The sequence below is a fragment of the Coregonus clupeaformis genome, chromosome 29 (assembly GCF_020615455.1).
Source record: "Coregonus clupeaformis isolate EN_2021a chromosome 29, ASM2061545v1, whole genome shotgun sequence".
NCBI classification, from domain to species: Eukaryota; Metazoa; Chordata; class Actinopteri; order Salmoniformes; family Salmonidae; genus Coregonus; species Coregonus clupeaformis.
The window spans coordinates 28,600,438-28,625,891 of record NC_059220.1 but is presented as its reverse complement, the minus strand read 5'-3'; the positions used below and the strand labels follow the sequence as shown (position 1 = coordinate 28,625,891).

General features: G+C 43.6%; 1 protein-coding gene across 2 annotated transcripts in view; it reads left to right on the top strand.

The window, feature by feature from the left end:
• Positions 1-1,287: 1,287 nt before the first annotated feature.
• ldlrap1b (low density lipoprotein receptor adaptor protein 1b) overlaps positions 1,288-25,454 on the top strand; it is a 66,003-nt gene continuing 41,836 nt past the window's right edge. For both annotated transcript variants that reach the window (XM_041855305.1, XM_041855306.1), the window contains exon 1: positions 1,288-1,615. In XM_041855305.1, the coding sequence (XP_041711239.1) occupies positions 1,531-1,615 (85 nt within the window). In that variant the 5' untranslated portion in view covers positions 1,288-1,530. The remainder of the gene's footprint in view (positions 1,616-25,454) is intronic.

Genomic DNA, 25,454 nt, shown 5'->3' with positions numbered 1-25,454 from the left:
AAGTGGCAATTTTTTTTAATTCCAAACCTCTGAGTGCACAATGTGAATAGGCGATGACTGATGATTTAAACTCAAGGAAATCCAATGTGGAAAGTGCACCTTGTGCAGAGGTACAACGTAAGGATGTTATTTACATTTACATTTAAGTCAGTTAGCAGACGCTCTTATCCAGAGCGACTTACAAATTGGTGCATTCAACATAGGATAGCCAGTGGGACAACCACCACTGGGGGGGTAGAAGGATTACTGTTAGACTATTCCAGGTATTCCTTAAAGAGGTAGGGTTTCAAGTGTCTCCAGAAGGTGGTCAGTGACTCCGCTGTCCTGGCGTCGCCATTATGGATGTTGGTTTATGAAAGATATTATAAAAATGGAAACAGTCATCATATACTCATGTGTGGGACTCAGTTTCATTATTCAGATTCAACTAGAACCAACCTTTAAATATTTATATTGAGGAAAAACAGTCACCTTTCCTTCATGAATCTAGGGAAGAAGAAAGAGCTTTTGTTATGGCCTGGGAAGGAGCTGAATGAGTGAATGTGACACTCATGAGTCCTATCCACATAGCTCTGCCTCCAGACAGGTGAACATGTCACCCAGAGCATGCCAGGGAGGGACAGAGTAATCTAGAGGGACCAGCTGAGATGAGCTGGGGTCTATGGTGATGGAGCAGAGGCCCACTGACACTGCCCTGAGGAACTGGCTTGACTGTTTTTTCCCCAGCAGTTGTCTTTCCATTTATGATGGGCTGCCTGTCAGGCACTTGAGGCAGAATGGGGCTTGGGTTACACAGGGGGAGGAAGGGGGACTCGGGTTGAAATGTATATGAAGTAAATGTCTAACTTGAGAGAAAATCTAAAGATTTGAAATATGTATCAAATGAATGTGTAACTTGAGAGGAAATCCATCACCTGTGCAGTGCACATCATCTCTTGATGACAAATATTGTAGCCCATCTATGATCTTTCTCCATGACAGGAGTCATGTCAATTCAGTCTTTAATAAATAAATATAATGGATAACAAAAGAATATAAAGCAACTGGAAATTCATTAATCTAGTCTACATATTCATCATGCACATAACCTAATTATTTAACCACAAGTAGGTTATGCAAATTATATTAAGCCATGAAAACACATACATTTATATATTTCTCCCTAAATTAATTTGTTGATATTTTGACAAAATATGCTGTTCAAAAGAATAACTAGGAATATTATTTTAGATGTATACATTTCAGTCACAGTGAACGTAGCGCCTGCGCAAACCACGAGGGCAACGACCTCGCTCGTGCGATTCCACAAATTCACGTCAGATAAATTATCTGGTTAATTTACATATAACACCGCCCAGAGTGGGGACGAACATGATAATTCATTGATTCTGGGCTGTCTCTGAAGTAGGAGACAAAAAACAGCTGGGAAAGTTTGGGAGAGAGAGTGTGTGTGTGACAAACCTAGCCAAGTGCTTCGAGAGACAAGAACCGAAGCTTGTTGGGCTCTTTGCCCCAATTTTGGATTACGATATGGACGCTTTGAAGTCGGCTGGAAGGGCAATAATTCGGAGCCCCAGTCTCGCTAAACAGTCATGGGGTGTAGGCAGACATAAAAGTAAGTATTGGAAGCGAGTTGACTAGCTAGCATGTGGATAAAAGGTTAGCGAAAATGGCTGATGACTAGTCTTTTCTATGTAGCTACTAATAATGCTATTTACCTAGGGTCGACCTAGCTATATACTACTCCGTTTCCTGTATCCCCCCTCTGTAAAGTTAAGTACCTTCTTGAAAGTGGAAGTCGTAGCTAACAGTTAGACGACTGAATGTATTTCATACATTGCCGTTTTCCGTGACTGCCAATTGATCATTTGCTAGGAAATGTGTTTAAACGTGACAATTTTTTCGTCAGGAAGCGTGTCTCCGGTGTTGGCTTGGTGTCAGAATCTGACAGACAGACAGTCAAATGCGTTGCCAAAGTGGTCATGCATGCCAACTTTGTGTACGGGTGTTACGATACTATTTGGTAGTAACTAACTAGCAAGCTCAATATCTGACTTCGAAACACTAATAATTCGATATTCAACTGATTATGGCAGTAGGCAGATTATGCAATAGTCATGTAAACACCTTACTCAGTTTATCTTAATCGGCGTAAAGTCAAAATCGAAGTAAACATACGCTGATTAAAACACCTGGTTTTCTGAGCAATCTTTAGAATAATTAGGACATGTAAACACCTTAATCAATCGGCGTTCCAGCGGTGTATTTGATCTGCGCATGTGCTTGCACCAACCGAGCGAGCATCCCTATATAGCGCGAGTGAAGTGAGTTCGGAACAACTGAATGTATCTGACTGTACACGTTTTAATCGAACTGTTATATTAATCTGACTATCCACAATAATCGCATTATTGTGTGCATGTAACTCATTTTGATGAGTTTCTTTTCTTTCGGTTTATGTAATGGTAGGTAACTAGCTAGCGAAGTATCTTTTTCACAGACGTGAAAAACGTCTATTCCGCCACGTCACCGTGGAACTAGCATGCATAGTTCTGATATTTTAGACTGGTCTCGATCGTGGAGTAATCTTGGAATCAGCAGGGGGTACCTGTTATCGCGCTGGTGCGCTGTGCAAACCTGCTACATTAACTTCGGTTTTGGAACTCGAGCAATTTTAGGGCTTGAAAGGTATGAGAGCGAGAAGAGCACCGCGACAATGACTGAATACAAACCTGGCAACACACTGTTGCTATGTGCTAAATATATGTGTGCGTGGTGGTGGGGGTCTTAAAGGGGGCTCGATTTAGTTTCAGTTTTGGATAACATTACGTAACCTGAAAACACACCAACCAAAGCGACATCTTTTAAACACATAGGATCAACACTTGGTAAATTGGCTGGAAGAATTACTAATTATTTTATTAGACGAATCATCTTGATTTTCAGTCTATCCATCAGGGCTGTAACCAGGGTTTTAGTGAGGTCCATAAGGGGGGCGGGGGATTCATATATATATATATATATATATATATATATATATATATATATATATATATATATATATATATATATATATAGTGCATTCGGAAAGTATTCAGACCCCTTGACTTTTTCCACATTTTGTTACATTACAGCATTATTCTAAAATTGATTAATTTACATTTTCCCTCATGAATCTACATACAATACCCCATAATGACAAAGCAAAAACAGTTTTTTGGAAAATTTTGCACATTTATTACAAGTTTAAAAAAAACATACCTTGTTTACATAAGTATTCAGACCCTTTGCTATGAGCTCAGTTGCCTCCTGTTTCCATTGATCATCCTTGAGATGTTTCTACAACTTGATTGGAGTCCACCTGTGGTAAATTCGATTGATTGGACATGATTTGGAAAGGCACACACCTGTCTATATAAGTTCCCACAGTTGACAGTGAATGTCAGAGCAAAAACCAAGCCATGATGTCGAAGGAATTGTCCGTAGCGCTCTGAGACAGGATTGTGTTGAGGCACAGATCTGGGAAAGGGCACCAACACATTTCTGCAGCATTGAAGGTCCCAATTTCTGCAGCACTCCACCAATCAGGCCTTTATGATAGTGGCCAGACGGAAGCCACTCCTCAGTAAAAGGCACGACAGCCCGCTTGGAGTTTGCCAAAAGGCACCTAAAGGACTCAGACCATGAGAAACAAGATTCTCTGGTCTGATGAAACCAAGATTGAACTCTTTGGCTGGAATGCCAAGCGTCACGTCTGGAGGAAACCTGGCACCATCCCTACGGTGAAGCATGGTGGTGGCAGCATCATGCTGTGGGGATGTTTTTCAGCGGCAGGGACTGGGAGACTAGTCAGGATCGAGGGAAAGGTGAACAGAGCAAAGTACAAAGAGGTCCTTGATGAAAACCTGCTCAGGACCTCAGACTGGGGCGAAGGTTCACCTTCCAACAGGACAACGACCATAAGCACACAGCCAAGACAACGCAGGAGTGGCTTCGGGACAAGTCTCTGAATGTCCTTGAGTGGCCCAGCCAGAGCCTGGACTTGAACCCGCTCTAACATCTCTGGAGAGACCTGAAAATAGCCGTGCAGAGACGCTCCCCATCCAACCTGACCGAGCTTAAGAGGATCTGCAGAGAAGAATGGGAGAAACTCCCCAAATACAGGTGTGCCAAGCTTGTAGCATCATAACCAAGAAGACTCAAGGCTGTAATCGCTGCCAAAGGTGCTTCAACAAAGTACTGAGTAAAGGGTCTGAATACTTGTGTTATTTAAGTTTATTTATATTTTTAATACATTTGCAAAAAAACTCTATAAACCTGTTTTTGCTTTGTCATTATTAGGGTATAGTGTGTAGCGTGAAGAGGGGATAAAAAAAAAAGCATTCCATTTTAGAATAAGGCTGTAACGTAACAAAATGTGGAAAAAGTCAAGGGGTCTGAATACTTTCCGAATGCACTGTGTGTATATATACATTATTTTTGTACACAATAAAGTAAGTAAATTACGGGTCAACATTTAAATATTGCTCCCAGTGTTGATCAAAGCTGCAGGATTCTAACAATGACTTTTCATCTCAAGCTTCAGTGGGTTGTCAGACAGCAATGCAATGTTGGCGATGCGCAGTCACCCAGGCGGGTGCATATGATCACACTACTGTAGTATGGTTTGTCAAAGAGAGGCATAGCTGCTTCTATACCTTTTTGTTTGGTTTCACAGAGGGAACACCCCCCCCCTCCCTTGTTTCGCCTTCCTTCCTAGACAATGGGGTAGTTGGCAGACTTGTCACCATGCTGAGCCATCAATTCTTTGTTTTGGTCCACTTTCTCTGGGGGGGAATAGAGATGCTTTCTAGAGGCCTGCTCCCTGTCCCCGATCTCTCATGGCAGGGACGACACGTGGAAGGTGATAATGCCCATGGTTACAGATTTATGGCAACGTTGCATCTTCAAATTTTCTCTTGACCTCTTGACACGCATGTCATGTGGGCCCTGGCCTGTGATGGCCTCTTGTTTAGACCTGCATTTCCTCTCACCCGCAAGGTCGGGTAGTCCTTATGGTCATAACGCTGAAACACTCATTATAATTGCCTCTTGTTTCTATGTGGTTATTTCAATACAGCATGGCTAGATCAGAGTGCACAGGTAGCTGCCATCAGCTGTTGATAGAAAGCATCTTGTTTCAGCTTGTCATAACAGGAAACAGAACCACTGCTGCAAGACAGTTTGTTTCGTTGTGTGCAAGTGATGCATGCTGCTTTCAATGCTGAGACCACAACATAAGTATTCAGGGCGTTGTTATTGAGATGTCTGGAGTCCATGCAAAGCACCTACCAGTCCAAACGCTCCTGGATTAAATGTTCGTGTCCTCCACCCCTACATGTATGCTAGATAGAATGTTTTCGTTAGAATCCCATATGACGTAACTCTTGGCGCTCATGCTTTGGGCTTGGCCATGTAGATGCATGCCTATTTTCTTTTGGCATCCATGCACAGAGCATCCCCCCCCCCCATTCAGTCCTTTTGTGGTCCTCTGGAGCTCAATTGGTAGAGCATGGAACTTGTAACGCCAGGGTAGTGGGTTCGATCCCTGGGACCACCCATACGTAAAAATGTATGCGCACATGACTGTAAGTGGCTTTTGTATAATGTCACAAAAACCATTAACCACACAGTAGCACATTGAGCATAATTCAAGGCATTCATAGTCACAAATAATAAAAATGTGGTCTAAAAACAATTCCAATCTCTGTAACAATTTTGGAGAATGTAATTTATAATAATAGCACATTTCGTCATAGATTGCACAGTCAAGATAACATCCTCTAAAACCACAAGTCAATTGTCTCTTCTGTTTTCCATCCCCTGCCTGACTTCAGCATAGAATAAAACGTGACACCTATGTCATTTCCTGCTGACTTCAAACAGCTCTCATGATTTTGAAAGTGCTGCTGACAAAGGCTTACACTGCACAGCTCACCATGTGTCTGAATTGCTTTCGTTTGTCAGAAAAATGATCTTTGACATCAACCATTAGCCTCTTTTCAGGCCAACACATTTGGTTTCTTTTCTTTCTATTTTATGTCTGTATGACTCTGTCTGCGCTTCAGACACAGTGCCTAAGTGCTGGCCTAGGACCTGTCACTGCTACCTCCCTGGAGCCCTTCCTACACTGGAAAGACTGGATTTAGAAGCTTGACCAGTTGATCCAGGACATGCACAGATGGATGCCTAGGGAAAGCCTCAAGTGAATGTAACCGGAGGTCAAGGTGAGGCGCAAAAACCATTTGGCTCAATGGCTAAATGTGTTCATTTACCTACCATGATGGTGTTTTTTCTGGTGGTTGCGGTTGCTGAAACATCATGATCATGGTGTTATGTTGAAGAGCGTGGCCAACTGGTTATTGTGGCCTGTGTGACCAGAATATATAGCCATAGAGGAGTAAAGGTCTGTAGGCTCTACTTTTGGTGCCCTACTACTAGTACAGTGACTATCTTCTAAAACTGACATAAAATACACTACATGGCCAAAAGTTTGTTGAAGATCTCATTCCAAAATTATGGGCATTAATATGGAGTTTGGTCCCCCATTTGCTGCTATAACAGCCTCCATCCACTCTTCCAGGAAGGCTTTCCACTAGATGTTGGAACATTGCTGCGGGGACTTGCTGTCATTCAGCCACAAGCATTTGTGAGCTCGAGCACTGATGTTGGGCGATTAGGCGTGGCTCGCAGTCAGCGTTCCAATTCATCCCAAAGGTGTTCGATAGGGTTGAGGTCAGGGCTCTGTGCAGGCCAGTCAAGTACTTCCACACCGATCTCGACAAACCATTTCTCTACGGACCTCGCTTTGTGCACGGGGGTATTGTCATGCTGAAACGGGAACGGGCCTTCCCCAAACTGTTGCCACAAAGTTGGAAGCACAGAATCGTCTAGAATGTCATTGTATACTGTAGTGTTAAGATTTCCCTTCACTGGAACCTAGCTCGAACCATGAAAAAACAGCCCCAGACCATTATTCCTCCTCCACCAAACTTTACAGTTGGCACTATGCATTGGGGCAGGTAGCGTTCTCCTGGCTTCCGCCAAACTCAGATTCGTCCGTCGGACTGCCAGATGGTGAAGTGTGATTCATCACTCCAGAGAATGCGTTTCCACTGCTCCAGAGTTCAATAGCGGCAAGCTTTACACAACTCCAGCCGATGCTTGGCATTGCGCATGGTGATCTTAGGCTTATGTGCAGCTGCTCAGCCATGGGAACCCATTTCATGAAGCTCCCGACGAACAGTTCAGGTGTTGACGTTGCTTCCAGAGGCAGTTTGGAACTCGGTAGTGAGTGTTGCAACCGAGGACAGACTATTTTTACGCGCTACACGCTTCAGCACACAGCGGTCTCGTTCTGTGAGCTTGTGTGGCCTACCACTTTGTGGCTGAGCCGTTGTTTTTCCTAGATATTTTCACTTTACAATAACAGCACTTACAGTTGCCCGGGGCAGCAATTTGACGAACTGACTTGTTGGAAAGGTGGCATCCTAAGACGGTGCCATGTTGAAAGTAAGGCCGTTCTACTGCCAATGTTTGTCTATGGAGATTGCATGGCTGTGTGCTCGATTTTATACATCTGTCAGCAATGGGTGTGGCTGAAATAGCCGAATCCACTAATTTGAAGGGGTGTCCATATACTAGTGTACTAGAGCTGTAGTTTCCTCTGCTCTGTCCTGGCCAGTTTGTGTGTCTGCCTCTGGCCAGTGCAGTGGAATTGTGTCCCCTGCACTGCCAGGTTGTAATGGAGATTGCTTCCAGCAGGATTCCTTTATGGAGTTGTAAAGTCCCCAGTGACTTATAGCCCTGTTACATCTCCAGTATCTCTGGAGTCTGCTTGCGTATGGAGCCACACATGCACTGTGTGTGTGTGGATGGGACTGCACGATCATGCTTTGTCACTGTTTTTATTTTCAGATTGGCTTATCCCACACAGGGATGAGTCACTCTGTTTGTTAATTCGTTTTCTGTTTGTTATTGTCTTTGAAGAGCAGGTAGCCAAGTGGTTAGAGCGTTGGGCCAGTAACCGAAAGGTCGCTGGTTTGAATACCCGAGCCGACAAGGTGAAAAATCTGTCTGTGCCCTTGAGTAAGGTACTTAACCCTAATTTGCTCCAGGAGTGCTGTACTACTATGGCTGACCCTGTAAAACAGTACATTTACAACATGTGTGTATGTATATGTATATGCGTCGTCCGGGTTTGGCCGGTGTAGGCCGTCATTGTAAATAAGAATTAGTTCTTAACTGACTTGCCTAGTTAAATAAAGGTTAAATAAAATATATATTTTATTTAACCTTTATTTAACTAGGCAAGTCAGTTAAGAACTAATTCTTATTTACAATGACGGCCTACACCGGCCAAACCCGGACGACGCTGGGCCAATTGTGCGCCGCCCTATGGGACTCCCAATCACGGCCGGTTGTGATACAGCCTGGAATCGAACCAGTGGGTCTGTAGTGACGCCTCAAGCATTGAGATGCAGTGCCTTAGACCGCTGCGCCACTCGGGAGCCCAAATATATATGTGTGTATATATTATTATTATTATTTGTGTGTATGTTCGACGGTGGATTCCAAAGGTTAGGGAAATGTCGAATCCGTTCTGTCAGCTTGTTATACCAGCATGGTTAAGCAAGTTTTAGGCTATACATTTTACATTTAAATTTTTGTCTTTTAGCAGACGCTCTTATCCAGAGCGACTTACAGTTAATGCATACATTTGTATTTTTCATACTGGCCCCCCGTGGGAATCGAACCCACAACCCTGGCGTTGCAAATGCCATGCTCTACCAACTGAGCTACATCCCTGCCGGCCATTCCCTCCCCTACCCTGGACGACGCTGGGCCAATTGTGCGCCGCCCCATGGGTCTCCCGGTCACGGCCGGCTACGACAGAGCCTGGATTCGAACCAGGATCTCTAGTGGCACAGCGCCTACGACCACTGCGCCACTCGGGAGATACAGTAGATGGTTTGGCTTCCGGCGCTCTGAAAGCCAGTGCATTGTTTATGGGGTCTCTGCTGCCTAAATACAAGACACCTGAGGCTATTTACAGCAAATTGAAGGCCTACAAATCCCATTAAAGTAAGGGTTTATTTACATAGCCTCCTAGACGAGCTGTCCCAGCTGTGGAACTGGGACTTTATTTATCTACCTCTCTCTCTCCACATCTCTCATTCTCTGTTCTGAGGGCTGACAATGAATCTAAGAACAATGTGCGAAGGGCTGTATGTGTAAAGGACGTCACGCTGCTTGCTTAGCGAGTACCACTTCCTCCCGATTTGGCCCATACCTGGTGCGAACTTGGGACCTCTACCTTGCTAGCACACGTGACCGACCTCCTGGAGCGTCTTACCAGTCGGCGCCACGCGAAAAACTAGCTATTCGTTGGAGCAAGTAGGGACACTTCAGGCTGAGGAGTAAGTTTCACACATCCCCATGTGCTACATATGCATCATTACTCAACGTGAGCCTCTGGACTATGCAGATTAACCCATCATCACTGTCTAGCCCTTAATGCAATTTCTGTTGTCAAACCTGTCAGCAGGGCCATAAAGGCAATCTGAGGAATCTCTCAAAGGGTTTTTGGCAGACAGGCAGGTTACTAAGGAAAGTCGTGCTGCTGATGCTGCACATATTATTTGTCCTCCTATACAGTGGTGGTGGACGTGCACGCAATTGAGGTAAGACTGGCTCAGACTGGAAGGAACATTCTCTATTGACCTCTGGTAGCTTTGCCTAGGGGGTAAGACGTTGCTGCACTCACGTTCTGATATTGCCATAGGAAGTATTCTATTTGTTTTGAGTGCTGAGGCTGCAGCAATAACACACCCTAGGCCTCATGACTAGGTCCTGGAGGTATTCCTCGTTAGATCACTTGATCACTGGCCCTACTCATGATGACCCATGCCTGGACAGCCCTGTGATGCTTTCTGTAACTGTTTTATAGTCTACATAACCAACGATGAGCTCATTCTTTGAGCACATGTTAGTAGCACAGGCCCTAGCTGACCACTGGTTTAATCCCTAACGGCTGGGACAGTTCCCCTCCTCCTCCTCCCCCTCCTCTTCTTCACTTTCCCTCTCCCAGTGGTACATCAGTGCCGCACGGCACGTGTCTCACTGTTGGGATTTACAGGCCAGCGATTAGACTCTTATCTGATCTGTAAATCCCTTCCTCCAGTCAGCTGGAATAGTTTTGGACGCACACCAAATCAAACGCTGATACCTACTGTGTCATGTAACAATCTAGTACTTTCTCCTGCGCCATGTGTAAGCCTGTAACTGCTGCTGTTGCCAGAATATTATTTTATACAGGCTGTAATTAATTTCAGAAAGCATGATCATTTTTGGCAGAATCCGCTCTCAAGTTGGATGGTATTTTTTAGTTCATAGTTTTCACCTGATTTGGCAGAGTTTGTGAACACAGCTGGATTATTATTATTGGGCAGGAAAAGAACACAGATAGATAGATGGCCCCAGACGATAGTCAATATGTTATGAAGGGCAATTCAGGAGAAACAAAACATTGACATCAGGACACTAAGTGCACTGCTTAACTTACTTTATCCTCTTGATTCTCGAAGGAACATGGGACCTGTACTAAAGTTTTACAACATTGCAGGTCTTGGGTTGCTTTCTGCATCTAGACACCTGCGCCAGGTCATTGTCCAATCCAGGGCATGTTTTGCAATGTTCTCCGGGCCTCTCCGGACCGTGTGACCAACCCATCTCCACTTCCGCTCTTGGATGGTGCTCTGGTTGTTTTTCTTCCACAGGTCTATATTAGAGATCCACTCAGGCCACCATATGCACAAGATTTGTCTGAGGCAGGAGTTGGTGAAAACATGTAGCTTGTGTTCCAGGCTCTCTGCACGTTTGTGGGCGTGGCCAATGGCACAGTCTCTGACCAAAATTTTTAGATGTCCTCTTGGCCACCGAGACAATGTTGCTGTTTTAAAGCAAATTTCCTGCAATGCTATACATTTTTGCCATGGGTTATGCAGTGTTCTTATGCTATCTGATTGACTGAAACATTATAACAAAATCAATGGCGGTCCCATGCCATTCATTTTTGTGATTCTACCTGTCTATTTTTTATTCTGGTGGTTGTTAGTTCTCAAAGATCTTATTAAAATATATAGCTAAATTATATTTTCGACATACTTTTATATCTGGTTTTAGTAGTTTTAACCTCTTAAATGTAAAGTCCCCATATTTGGGGACCCAATTAGATTTTTTTCTTAAATTCAGTCTGGTATGAGAACGGTAGCCCCTATCTGCAAAAACATGGTGTCTCTCTCTGCGGAAAGCTGAGTATCTTGGCTATTGATCGGTGCCTTCAAATCTTTGGTGTGACTTACTACCATATATGGGCATACGAATTTATAAGGGCAGGCCGAGCCGATGACCTCATTTCAAGATGGCTGCTACCTACGTTCCGGTTAGCGTTGTGAAGCATAAACTAAATAAACACTGAATGCGTTGATACACACCGAAAGCTGGGACTCCACAGATCATGAGGATATCTTATTTGTCTGCCTGTGACCTACCGTTATTGATCACCAGCCCCGAGAGTCAAAATGTTTATTTTACACAACGTTTAAACCAAACAGCAAACATCTTACAAGGTAAGCTTCGATTTGGTCTGTGTTTGAGCTATAGCTACATGGGGGGTCTCAAATTAATCCTTAGGTTGGTAGGAACAAATCTAGCCTATTGTCCACCGAGTGACTATCTTTGCGCATCAAAAATACCTGTTTATACACTATAGGCATCCATTACACAGGGGATTGGCTACTATGGCACCTTGACAGTCTTGTAGCCAATCAGATAAGCTTTCCAGGGATATGCAGTTGATCTGGGTGGGACAACACAAGGCCTAGAACCTTTTATGCGTAATGCAAACTATTGCTACCTGGCTCAGAGACGAGACGCACCGAGCACGCTACATTACATTGTAAACAGATTTCATCACTTTAATTTAATCACTTTAGCATAAAAGATGGCTTCTCAACACAAAAAAACAATAGGGAAAAACTAAGAATATCGAACAGGAACCTAAAAAGAAGGCAGCTATGAATAAGTATATATTTACATTTTAGTCATTTAGCAGACGCGCTTATCCATAAATTTTCATACTGGCCCCCCGTGGGAATCGAACCCACAACCCTGGCGTTGCAAGCGCCATGCTCTACCAACTGAGCTACACGGGCTACTTACCGACCATAGAAGCTTTGAATAAAGTACTGGAGTCGGACTCGGATCAGGGGAGCGGTTTGGACAACAAGTATTTCGACTCGGCCGACGAAGATTGCTTTCTAGAAGGATTGGATCCACTTTTAGATCTGTGAGTAAATTATTTTCATGACTTTATATAGCTAATTTACTATATGTATTTCATTTTTTATAAGTTGTCTGCTTTTTGTGCTTTGGATTTAGTTTACATAGGCCTATGTAACAAGTAATTTCAATGTTCTATAATTCCAAAGTAGTTATTGTCTATGTTTCATATTAGTTTGCTGTTCTAAGTTTCATCCTTGTAACTTTGGAGAGGCCACTAAACTCTCATGGCCATTGTTTATTTGTGGTTCAAACCTCTGCATTTGTCTCCAAAGTGTTACTGTTTGCATTTTGTGTGTTTCACACCTTCTATGTGAGTCACTGTACAGAGAAAAGTTTAGGCTTGGTGTTTTTACTTTACACTAATGTTGTTTTGTCAATTTGAGTCAACTGTAATTCTGTGTGTCTTACAACAATTTATCCCTTTATTTTATTCATCAGTGGAGGATGCAGAGGATTTGGATGATGACGTTTGGGAGCCACCCCTCCCCAGCAAGCGCCCCTGCCGGTGAAGGTCTTCACCCCCCACTGCTATGTCAATCACCCCATCTGATGGTTCTACATCCACCACTCGACAAAGGTCCCACTCCTCTTCAACCACCCCCACTGCAGTTTCAATCACACCGTCTGATGGTTCTACATACACCACTCCGCAAAGACACGACTCCTCTTCAACCACCCCCACTGCAGGCCCTGGCACCACTCCACTCTCTGCAAGTTCATCTGGAGGTGTGGGGGCAGGGAGGAGATCTAGGCCTCAACAGAGAAGAGGGAGAGGCAGTGGAAGCAGCACAACAGAGGGAGATGAAACTGAGGACAGGTGGCATACGGTCCTTGAAGATGATGAGGAGCCAGAACAATTTAGGTTGAAACCACAACGACCTGAAAGCCCACAGTTGGTTAGTGATAAAACATACACCCCCTTACAGCTGTTTCAGCTCTACTTTACCACATTTTACATTTACATTTTAGTCATTTAGCAGACGCTCTTATCCAGAGCGACTTACCACCTCTGTACTGGGAACACTAATTAGTCATACCAACAAGTATGGGGACAAGAAGCAGCAGGGGGGAAGGAAGATGTCCTGGAAACCTGTCACCATGGGTGACATGCTCAATTACATTTCCTTGGTGATTTACATGGGACTGGTAAAGGTATCAAGACTAGTTGACAACTGGAGCAAGTCCCCACTCTATCGGTTCGAGTTCCCCACCTCCATCATGAGTGAAAACCGATTCTTGGCAATCAACCGTACTCTTCACATGAGTGACCCACAAAAGGATCAGGAGAATGTCCAGAAGAAGGGGACTGCAGGGTATGATCGTCTTGCAAGAGTCAAGCCACTTTATCATGACACGGTGGAGGCATGCAAAACGTACTTTCCAGCCTGTTCATTATCTATCTATAGGTGAGCGCATGGTTGCGCTTGAATTGGCTTGAAGCAATATATGAAAAATAAGCAGACCAAATGGGGCTACAAGCTCTTTGTGCTAGCCGATTCAGCCTCTGCCTACACGTGGAACTTCATCATCTATGAAGGCAAGGCGATAACCCCACTGGGAAGGGCCTTAGTTATGACTGTCATGCAGCTGATGGACTTCCCCTTATTGGCAGTGGGTACAAGCTCTTTGTGGACCATTTTTATACTAGTCCCATGCTTTTCATAGACCTCTTGAAAAATAAAATAGGGGCTTGTGGCACCATTCGTCCTAACATAATCCGTTTCCCGAAGACCAAGGTAAACCACATGACAAAGACAGCGGAGAGGGGGACCATACGTTGGATCAGGACTAACAAGCTGCTTTTTGTGAAATGGAAGGACCCTAGGGAAGTAACAATGCTCACCACACAGCATAAGGCATTCAATATCGACCATGTCTCAAGGAGGGTGAAAAATGCCAATGGGGCATGGGTGAGGAAGAATGTCCCTGTTTCTGTGAAGGACTACAATGCCAGCATGGGGGGTGTCGACCTATCTGATGCTCTGATAGGCTACTACCAGGTCCTCCACAAGACCAGGAAGTGGTATAATACTATTTTTTTCACCACTTTGTGGACGTTGCTACAGTAAATGCTTTCATTCTCCATAGGCAGATGGCCAAAGCAAAAGGTCAAACCCATCTCTCCCAGTTGGCCTTCTGAGAGCAGCTGGTGTTGGAAATGGCTGAAATGGGGGCCAAAGCAACCTCACAACCATCACAAGACCCCCCCCCCCCCTCACTCAAGGTGAACAACACTATCCAACACACATACCAAAAGACAAAAGGAAGAACTGCAAGCATTGCACAAAACACAGGGTAAAATGCCAGATCTGTCCGAAATGCCAGTTCGCTTTTTGTTTTCTGGCAGAGAGGGACTGCTTCAAAGACTATCAGGACATGCACAAGCTATGGTGAAAGTGAAATCTAATCATCTACACCTGGGATGTAAAACGAACACGAATGCCATTGGTAAATAGTTCAATTTATTTATATTTTTGCAACTTTTTTAGTGAAGGACACATGTGTAACCAAGTTTGTGTTTGATAAGACATTTTTAGATTATTTATTTTAATGTACAGTACCAGTCAAAAGTTTAGACACCAACTCATTCAAGGGTTTTTCTTTATTTTTACAATGTTCTACATTGTAGAATAATAGTGAAAACATCAAAACTATGAAATAACACATATGGAGTCATGTAGTAACTAAAAAAAGTGTTAAACAAATCAAAATATATTTGAGATTTAAGATTCTTCAAAGTAGCCACCCTTTGCCTTGATGACAGCTTTGCACACTCTTGGCATTCTCTCAACCAGCTTCATGAGGTAGTCACCTGGAATGCATTTCAATTAACAGGTGTGCCTTGTTAAAAGTTAAGTTGTGGAATTTCTTTCCTTCTTAATGTGTTTGAGCCAATCAGTTGTGTTGTGACAAGGTAGGGGGTTGTGACAAGGTAGGGGGCTGGATTATCTTAGCAAAGGAGAAATGCTTACTAGCATGGACGTGAACAAATGTATGAACATAATTTGAGAGAAATAAGCTTTTTGTGTGAATGGAACATTTCGGGGATCTTTTATTTCAGCTCATGAAACATGGGACCAACACTTTACATGTTGCGTTTTTATATTTTTGTTCAGTATAGATCCATGTTTGTGTGTGTGGAACAAAATGGAAACATCTCTCCTCTACCCACAGTAGCTGAGTTGACGACAGCAGTCATGTAGCAGCAACAGTGGATCAGTGTGTACCAGGCAGAGGAAGTCTGTCACGGCACATCTCCTTCCTCTCCAGTCTCCTCGCCCTTTCCATACGGTCCCCTGCCTTTCTCACAAAGCCTCATTTCAGGTCACCGCCCCCACAGCAGCCACTCCTCTCTCTCTGTCTCTGTGAGGAGCTGGTGCCAGGTGCTGCTCTGGACAGGGGCTAGTAGGCTAGTAACTGTAGCACAAGATGGGGTTGACTGAGTTCAAATGCATAACTTGACAAATAGGTCTACTTACCCACTACTGGGTCAAGAATATGTGAAGTAAATAATTTATCTTGTGGTTTATATCACTCTTTTACGTGTAAAAACAGGTGAGGCGACAGTCTCCTCTTCCCTCACCATGTGTGAATCTCCCCTGCTCCCCAGAGCTTTCTCCAGGTCCGAGTCTGCAGGTTCTTCTATGAGCACTAAGTGCCCTGGTTGGAATCTAATATCGCTGGAACATGCCTTTTTCAAATGACTCTTCACCAGGAGGTGAGGTGAGAGAAGCTGGATAGGTCAGATGAGCCCTTAAATCAGACACTGCTCCATCCAACAGCAGTACAAATGAGTTCAGCATAGTGATAGGTGGAAAGCATTCATACCCCTTGACGTATTACACATTTTGTTGTGTTACAGCCTGAATTCAAAATTGATTAAGTATATTTTTTTCCACCCATCTACACACAATACGCCATAATGACAAAGTGAAAACATATTTTTAGAAATTGTAGCAAATTTATTGAAAATGGAAAAACTAACAGGTGCATCCAATTTCCTTTGCTCATCCTTGAGATGTCACTAGAACTTGATTGGAGTCCACCTGTGGCCAATTAAATTGTTTGGACATGATTTTGAAAGAAACACACCGGTCTATATAAGGTCCCACAGTTGACAGTGCATGTCAGAGCAGAAACTATACCATGAAGTCCAAGGAACTGTCCGTAGATCTCCAAGATAGAATTGTGATGAGACATTGGGAAAGTATTCAGAGCCCTTTACTTTTTCAACATTTTGTTACATTACAGCCTTATTCTAAAATTGATGAAATAGTTTAACCCCATAATGACAAAGCAAAAACAGGTTTTTGGAAATGTTTGCAAATGTATAAAAAACAGACAACTGATATTACATTTACATAAGTACTCAGTACTTTGTTGAAGAGCCTTTGGCAGCGATTACAGTCTCAAGTCTTCTTGGGTTTGACGTTACTCTTGGGTTTGACGCTACAAGCTTGGCACACCTGAATTTGGGGAGTTTCTCCCATTTCTCTCTGCAACTCCTGTCAAGCTCGGTCAGGTTGGATGGGGAGTGTCGCTGCACAGCTATTTTCAGGTCTCCAGAGATGTTCAGTCAGGTTCAAGTCCGGGCTCTGGCTGGGACACTCAAGGACATTCAGAGACTTGTCCCGAAGCCACTTCTGCGTTGTCTTGGCTGTGTGCTTAGGGTCGTTGTCCTGTTGGAAGGTGAATCTTCGCCCCAGTCTGAGGTCCTGAGTGCTCTGGAGCAGATTTTCATCAAGGATCTCTGTACTTTGCTCCGTTCATCTTTCCCCCGATCTTGACTAGTCTCCCAGTCCCTGCTGCTGAAAAACATCCCCACAGCATGATACAGCCACCACCATGCTTCACCGTAGGGATGGTGGCAGGTTTCCTCCTGACGTGATCCTTGGCGTTCCGGCCAAAGAGTTCAATCTTGTTTTCATCAGACCAGAGAATTTTGTTTCTCATGGTCAGTCCTTTAGATTCCTTTTGTGGCAAACTCCAAGTGGGCTCTCGTGCCTTTTACTGAGGTGTGGCTTCCATCTGGCCGCTCTACCATAAAGGCCTGATTGGTGGAGTGCTGCAGAGATGGTTGTCCTTCTGGAAGGTTCTCCCATCTCCACAGAGGAACTCTGGAGCTCTGTCCGAGTGACCGTCAGGTTCTTGGTCACCTCCCTGACCAAGGCCCTTCTCCCCTGATTGTTTGGTTTGGCCAGGCGGCCAACTCTAGGAAGAGTATTGGTGGTTCCAAACTTCTTCCATTTAAGAATGATTGAGGACACTGTGTTCTTGGGGACCTTCAATGCTGCAGACATTTTTTGGTACCCTTCCCCAGACCTGTGCCTTGACACTCCTGTCTCGGAGCTCTACGGACAATTCCTTCGACCTCATGTCTTGGTTTTTGCTCTGACATGCACTGTCAACTGTGGGACCTTATATAGACAGGTGTGTGCCTTTCCAAATAATGTCCAATCAATTGAATTTACCACAGGTGAACTCCCAAGTTGTAGAAACATCTCAAGGATGATCAATGGAAACAGGATGCACCTGAGCTCAATTTCAAGTCTCATAGCAAAGGGTTTGAATACTTATAAGGTATTTCAGTTTTTAATTTTTTATACATTTGCAAAAACTTATAAAAAGCTGTTTTCGCTTTCTCATTATGGGTTATTGTGTGTAGATTTAGGGGGGAAAAAATAATTTAATCAATTTTAGAATAAGGCTGTAACGTAACAGTGTGGAAAAACCCAGTGGGTCTGAATACTTTACGAATGCACTGTATCTGGGAAAGGATATAAAACAATTTCTAGAGTAATTAAAGTTTTCAAGAACATAGTGGTCTCCATCATTGGCCAGCTCTGTCTAGAGCTGGGGGTCGTTGTCCTGTTGGAACTGAGCAACTGGGAAAGAAGGACGTTGGTCAGGGTATGTGACCAAGAACCCAATGAATACTCTGACAGAACTACAGCTTCCTTGGCTGAGATGGGAGAACCTGCCAGAAGGACAACAGTCTCTACAGCACTTCACTAATCTTGGTTTTATGGGAGAGTGGCCAGACAGAAGCCACACCTGATAAAAAAGGAACATGACGGCACACTTGGCGTTTGCAAAAAGGCACGTGAAAGACCCTGGCTGGAGTGGTGTAAAGCTAGCTGCCATTGGACTCCGGAGCAGTGGAAACGCATTCTCTGGAGTGATGAATCAAGCTTCACCATCTGGCAGTACGACGGACAAATCTGGGTTTGGCGGATGCCAGGAGGACGCTACCTGCCCGAATGCATAGAACTGTAAAGTTTGGTGGAGGAGGAATAATGGTCTATTTTGTATTTTTTTATTGTTTTTTTTAATGGTTTGAGCTAGGCCCGTTAGTTCCAGTGAAGGGAAATCTTAACGCTACAGCATACAATTACATTCTAGACGATTCTGTGCTTCCTACTTTGTGGCAAAGGTTTGGGGAAGGCCCTTTCCTGTTTCAGCATGACAATGCCCCTGTGCACAAAGCAAGGTCTATACAGAAATTGTTTGTCGATCGGTGTGGAAGAACTTTACTGGCCTGCACAGAGCCTGACCTCAACCCCATTGAACACCTTTGGGATGAATTGGAACGCGGACTTCGAGCCAGGCATAATCGCCCAACATCAATGCCAACCTTGTGGCTGAACAAGTCCCTGCAGCAATGTTCCAACATCTAGTGGAAACCTTCCCAGAAGAGTGGAGGCATATTAATGGCCATGATTTTGGAATGAGATTTTCGACCAGCAGGTGTCCACATACATTTGGCCATGTAGTATATATGATCACACTAGTAATATATAATTTGTTATATTACTTGTGAGGCACAGCTGAGTGAGCATAATTTGCTTGTATTTTATTTTACTGGACTGATGGCCTGCATCTGATGGTCAGTCTGAGGGGAGGGAGAGGGCAGCGGTGAGGAAAAGAGGAGTCTTCCAGCTGATTGTGAAGCTCAAGTCACACTGCATTATTTCTGCCTCATGTACCAATTCATGTTGTTAATCCGATGTCCAGATAAAGTGAAATATTACTCGGTATATAAAGAGACAAGCCGCTAATAATAACAATGCAAGCTTATCGAAACACTTTACTATACTCCATCACATCTGCAGTGCTGGTTGTAGCGTGACTGGATGTAGGGAGAACGCGCATTTTATGGCTTAAGTGTTGAACAAAGCATTGACAGTGCTGAATAACAACTTAAACATGAATTTACTCATAAAAACAGCAGCACTTTGCTGTATTCGTGGAGTCTCTCTCTAGACATGGTTTTAAACATTTTGAAATCTGTGTCAACTTTGCGGTGCGCTATAGGCTTCTTTTTACAGTCTGAGGAAACTGTGCAGACACTGTGATCTGAGCTATCTGATTGGCCAGCGGTAGGCCTGTAGGTGCACTTGATTTGTTCTCTGGACTGCTGGGTAGGCAGAGTTCTACCGTCAGACACATTAAATGGTTCTAAATGGGAACACTTTGCCTACCCAGCGCGCAGGGCAGCTGAAACAAGTGCACCTACTGCCAACAGCGTGAGACAGAAAAAGTAGGAATTCAAAGCTTTATTGTTGAGTTTTTTTATAGAAATGTTTTGCAATCTAGTAGGAATGCCTTGGAGATCGATCAGTCGACCGTTTGGTGACCACTGGTGTAGAGCAATGACTACATGGAATTCTCTTCACCTCCGGTAATTCGGCAAGCAATAAAATCAGTTTTTAAAAATCTGTACTTCGGATTCAGTCTTAAGATTTATCACGTTACACTGTGCGACATTACCAAATTAAAATCTTTATATCAACCTGGCCAGATTGTACGATTAGCTTCAGTTTTGTCGTCACATTCTGCAATTGGCTACGTCAACTGCAGCGGTGTACAGTTGAAGTCTGAAGTTTACATACACCTTAGCCAAATACATTTAAACTCAGTTTTTCACAATTCCTGACATTTAATCCTAGTAAAAATTCCCTGTTTTAGGTCAGTTAGGATCACCACTTTATTTTAAGAATGTGAAATGTCAGAATAATAGTAGAGAATTATTTATTTCAGCTTTTATTTCTTTCATCACATTCCCAGTGGGTCAGAAGTTCACATACACTCAATTAGTATATGGTAGCATTGCCTTTAAATTGTTTAACTTGGGTCAAACGTTTCGGGTAGCCTTCCACAAGCTTCCCACAATAAGTTGGGTGAATTTTGGCCCATTCCTCCTGACAGAGCTGGTGTAACTTAGTCAGGTTTGTAGGTCTCTTTGCTCGCACACGCTTTTTCAGTTCTGCCCACACATTTTCTATAGGATTGAGGTCAGGGCTTTGTGATGGCCACTCCAATACCTTGACTTTGTTGTCCTTAAGCCATTGTGCCACAACTTTGGAAGTATGCTTTGGGGTCATTGTCCATTTGGAAGGCCTATTTGTGACCAAGCTTTAACTTCCTGACTGATGTCTTGAGATGTTGCTTCAATATATCCACATAATTTTCCTTCCTCATGATGCCATCTATTTTGTGAAGTGCACCAGTCCCTCCTGCAGCAAAGCACCCCCACAACATGATGCTGCCACCCCTGTGCTTCAAGGTTGGGATGGTGTTCTTTGGCTTGCAAGACCCCCTTTTTCCTCCAAACATAACGATGGTCATTATGGCCAAACAGTTCTATTTTTGTTTCATCAGACCAGAGGACATTTCTCAAAAAAATACGATCTTTGTCCCCATGTGCAGTTGCAAAACGCAGTCTGGCTTTTTTATGGCGGTTTTGGAGCAGTGGCTTCTTCCTTGCTGAGCGGCCTTTCAGGTTATGTCGATATAGGACTCGTTTTACTGTGGACATAGATACTTTTGTACCTGTTTCCTCCAGCATCTTCATAAGGTATTTTGCTGTTGTTCTGGGATTGATTTGCACTTTTCACACCAAAGTACGTTCATCTCTAGGAGACAGAACACGTCTCCTTCCTGAGCAGTATGACAGCTGCGTGGTCCCATGGTGTTTATACTATTGTTTGTACAGATGAACGTGGTACCTTCAGGCGTTTGGAAATTGCTCCCAAGGATGAACCAGACTTTGGGAGGTCTAGAATTTTTTTTCTGAGGTCTTGGCTGATTTCCCCATGATGTCAAGCAAAGAGGCACTGAGTTTGAAGGTAGGCCTTGAAATACATCCACAGGTACACCTCCAATTGACTCAAATGATGTCAATTAGCCTATCAGAAGCTTCTACATTTTCTGGAATTTTCCAAGCTGTTTAATGGCACAGTCAACTTAGTCTATGTAAACTTCTGACCCACTGGAATTGTGATACAGTGAATTATAAGTGAAATAATCGGTCTGTAAACAATTGTTGGAAAAATTACTTGTCATGCACAAAGTAGATGTCCTAACTAACTTGCCAAAACTATAGTTTGTTAACAAGAAATGTGTGGAGTGGTTGAAAAACAAGCTTTAATGACTCCAACCTAAATGTATGTAAACCTCCGACTTCAACTGTATCTGATCTGCTCATGGGCCAGCACCAGCAGCGCAAGCGTCTCTATTCTTATGTGCGAGTGAAGCGAGTTCGGGAAAAACTGGAAGTATGCATAGTTTTCACTTACAAACTTTATATGTCTGAACTCAAAATCAAATAGGCTTCCTCAAAATAACATGGTCGCTGTGGTAAAACATTTATTTTGATTGGCAATTTTGTGCATTTATCAAAATCCCATCAGGTAGCCTGATTTCAGATGTCACGTAAAATAGATTATTAGGGAAATCGTTCTTCTTGCACATCTTGTAAACGTTTAAATTGAACTATTATATTAATCGGACTATTCAAAATAATCGTATTATTGTGTGCATAACGGCCGTGTTCCTATTGGTCAGTCACCGGGATCGGCTCGTAAAACCAGCCACACTACACAATAAAGGCAAAAAACATCCGACACTGTCAGAACTTTATCGGAGCCTACGACCACACATAGTGGTTCTTAATCGGCAGACCTTGTCACACTGAACGAGCCAAGACGTCCGACAATCGCTTATGAACTACGAAATTGCCCACAATGTAGACATTTTTGTCTGGTACGGCTGTCTTATTTTTTGAAAATGTGTTGTGTTGTATTGTTCTTTAGTCGTCGAGTTCTTAGTGTTCTTTGTTTTGCTGTTCCTGTCCATTAGTGTTCTGTATTTTGTCATGTTCAATTTTTTGTGTGGAACCCAGGAAGAATAGCTGCTGCTTCTTCAACAGCTAATTGAGCCCTCCAAAAAATATTTGCAGCCTGAGGAGACTGCCATCTTCAATATACACATCCCAGGGCAAGCCATGAAATTGAAACCCCACCAGCCGACAATTGAAGTTCTGTATGTGACTGTACGTCAGAGAGAGAGAGAGTGTGCATGTATTTACATTTATATGAGTGCAATAAGTAGAGGAAATAAATCCACTCTTTTTTCCATGTGGTGTGAGTAGGTGGTATGCAGGTGGGCAGAGCTGAGCGTTAGACTTGTTCTAGTCTAAACAATGCCTCTTTGACAGGCCTGCATTCTGTTGGGGATCAGAGTGCTTAGTTACTGCATGGACAAGTAACTCTGTGCAGGGTCATTCATTCAGCTTCAACCAGGCAGGCAGCATTCAGCTCTGCTCAACACGACACTATGCAGGGAGCTCTCAACTGTTGGAAGCTTTTTCAGGCTCTACAAAGGCAAAACTGTTGATACAGCAGGCTTGACTTGCTGGAGATGCAGGGCTTGTTAATTGACCTGAAAGTTTTTTGTTTGTGTTTGTATGTAAACTGGAGCAGCAGAGCAGAGTACAGCAAGCATAAGTCATTCAGCCAGCCTGCCAATGGAAGGAGGAAGGCCTCTGATGGCAGGCTGCTGTGTAACTAACTATTATTGACTGTGATTTTTTAATAGTTTAACTCATGTCTGTGTGGCTTTACAGTGACTTGATTTTGGCGTTGCTGTTGCAATGATACTAGAGTACTTAAGAGAGAGGCTACTTTAGGTGCCCTGTCTGTCTCTGCCCATGTGTAAGGTGAGTGGGTTAACCCACGTCAGCCAGCACTCTGCTACACTCACTAAAGACATAGTAACCTGATCCGCCTTGTCACCACATAGCCTACATGGTGTTGTGTAGAGTAGGTTGATCTCTGAGAGGGGCGGGTTTGTTTTTATTTATCTTTTCTTTTGTTAATGTTCTTATGGGGGGACAGCGTACACTAAAATAGAAATGATAAAAAACATCCTAGGCTGTCACACCATGGAAATACACAGCCATGATTTTGTTTTTTCATTGTCTCTATGTCCTTCACTTGCTCTGAGCCTCACTATTGCTGTCTTGGGCTGCATTCGCTGAGAGCCGCTGCCCATTTCCACAGTGATTTATAGACTGCTGCATGTCCCACATACAGTGCATTCGGAAAGTAGTCAGACCCCTTGACTTTTTCCACATTTTGTTACGTAATAGCCTTATTCTGAAATGGATGAAATAAATAAAATTCCTCATCAATCTACACACAATACCCCATAATGACAAAGTGAAATCAGGTGTTTAGAAATGTGTGCAAATTGATAACAGATAAAAAACAGATACCTTATTTACATAAGTATTCAAACCCTTTGCTATGAGACTCAAAATTGAGCTCCGGTGCATCCTGTTTCCATTGATCATCCTTCAGATGTTTCTACAACTTGGAGTCCACCTGTGGTAAATTCAATTGAATGGACATGATTTGGAAAGGCACAAACCTGTCCATATAAAGGTCCCACAGTTGACTGTGCATGTCCGAGCAAAAACCAAGCTATGAGATCGAAGGAAATGTCTGTAAAGCTCCGAGACAGGATTGTGTCGAGTCACAGATCTGGGGAAGGGTACCAAAACATGTCTGCAGCATTGAAGGTCCCCAAGAACACAGTGGCCTCCATTCTTAAATGGAAGAGGTTTGGAACCACCAAGACTCTTCATAGAGCTGGCCGCCCGGCCAAACTGAGCAATCGGGGGAGAAGGGCCTTGGTCAGGGAGGTGACCAAGAACCTGATGGTCATTCTGACAGAGCTCCAGATTTCCTCTGTAGAGATTGGAGAACCTTCCAGAAGGACAACCATCTCTGCAGCACTCCACCGATCAGGCCTTTATGGTAGAGTGGCCAGACGGAAGCCACTCCTCAGTAATAGGCACATGACAGCCCGCTTGGAGTTTGCCAAAAGGCACCTAAAGGACTCCCAGACCATGAGAAACAAGATTATCTGGTCTAATTAAACCAAGATTGAACTATTTTTGGCCTGAATGCCAAGCGTCACGTCTGGAGGAAAGCTGGCACCATACCTACGGTGAAGCATGGTGGTGTCAGCATCATGTTGTGGGGATGTTTTTCAGCGGCAGGGACTGGGAGACTAGTCAGGATCGAGGGAAAGATGAACGGAGCAAAGTACAGAGATCCTTGATGAAAACCTGCTCCAGAGTGCTCAGATTGGGGCGAAGGGTCACCTTCCAACAGGACAACGACCCTAAGCACACAGCGTAGACAACGCAGGAGTGGCTTTGGGACAAGTCTCTGAATGTCCTTGAGTGGCCCAGCCAGAGCCCGGACTTGAACCCAATCGAACAATCCTCTGGAAAGACCTGAAAATAGCTGTGCAGCGACGCTCCCCATCCAACCTGACCAAGCTTGAGAGGATCTGCAGAGAAGAATGGGAGAAACTACCCAAATACAGGTGTGCCAAGCTTGTAGCGTCAAACCCAAGAAGACTTGAGGATGTAATCGCTGCCAAAGGTGCTTCAACAAAGTACTGAGTAAAGGGTATGAGTACTTATGTAATTGTGATATTTCAATTATTATTTTTTACATTTGCAAAAATGTCTAAAAACCTGTTTTTGCTTCGTCATTATGGGGTATTGTGTGTAGATTGAGGGGGGGGGGAAACAATTTCATCAATTTTAGAATAAGGCTGTAACAAAATGTAGAAAAAGTAAAGTGGTTTGAATCCTTTCCGAGTGCACTGTATCTGAATAACGTGTAATGGCTTGTCAGACTAGCTGTGTTAGGTCTCCTCCTGGCTGAGAGTGTGTGTGCCTCCCTCTATCTGTCTTTTTTTTCTCTCTCTCA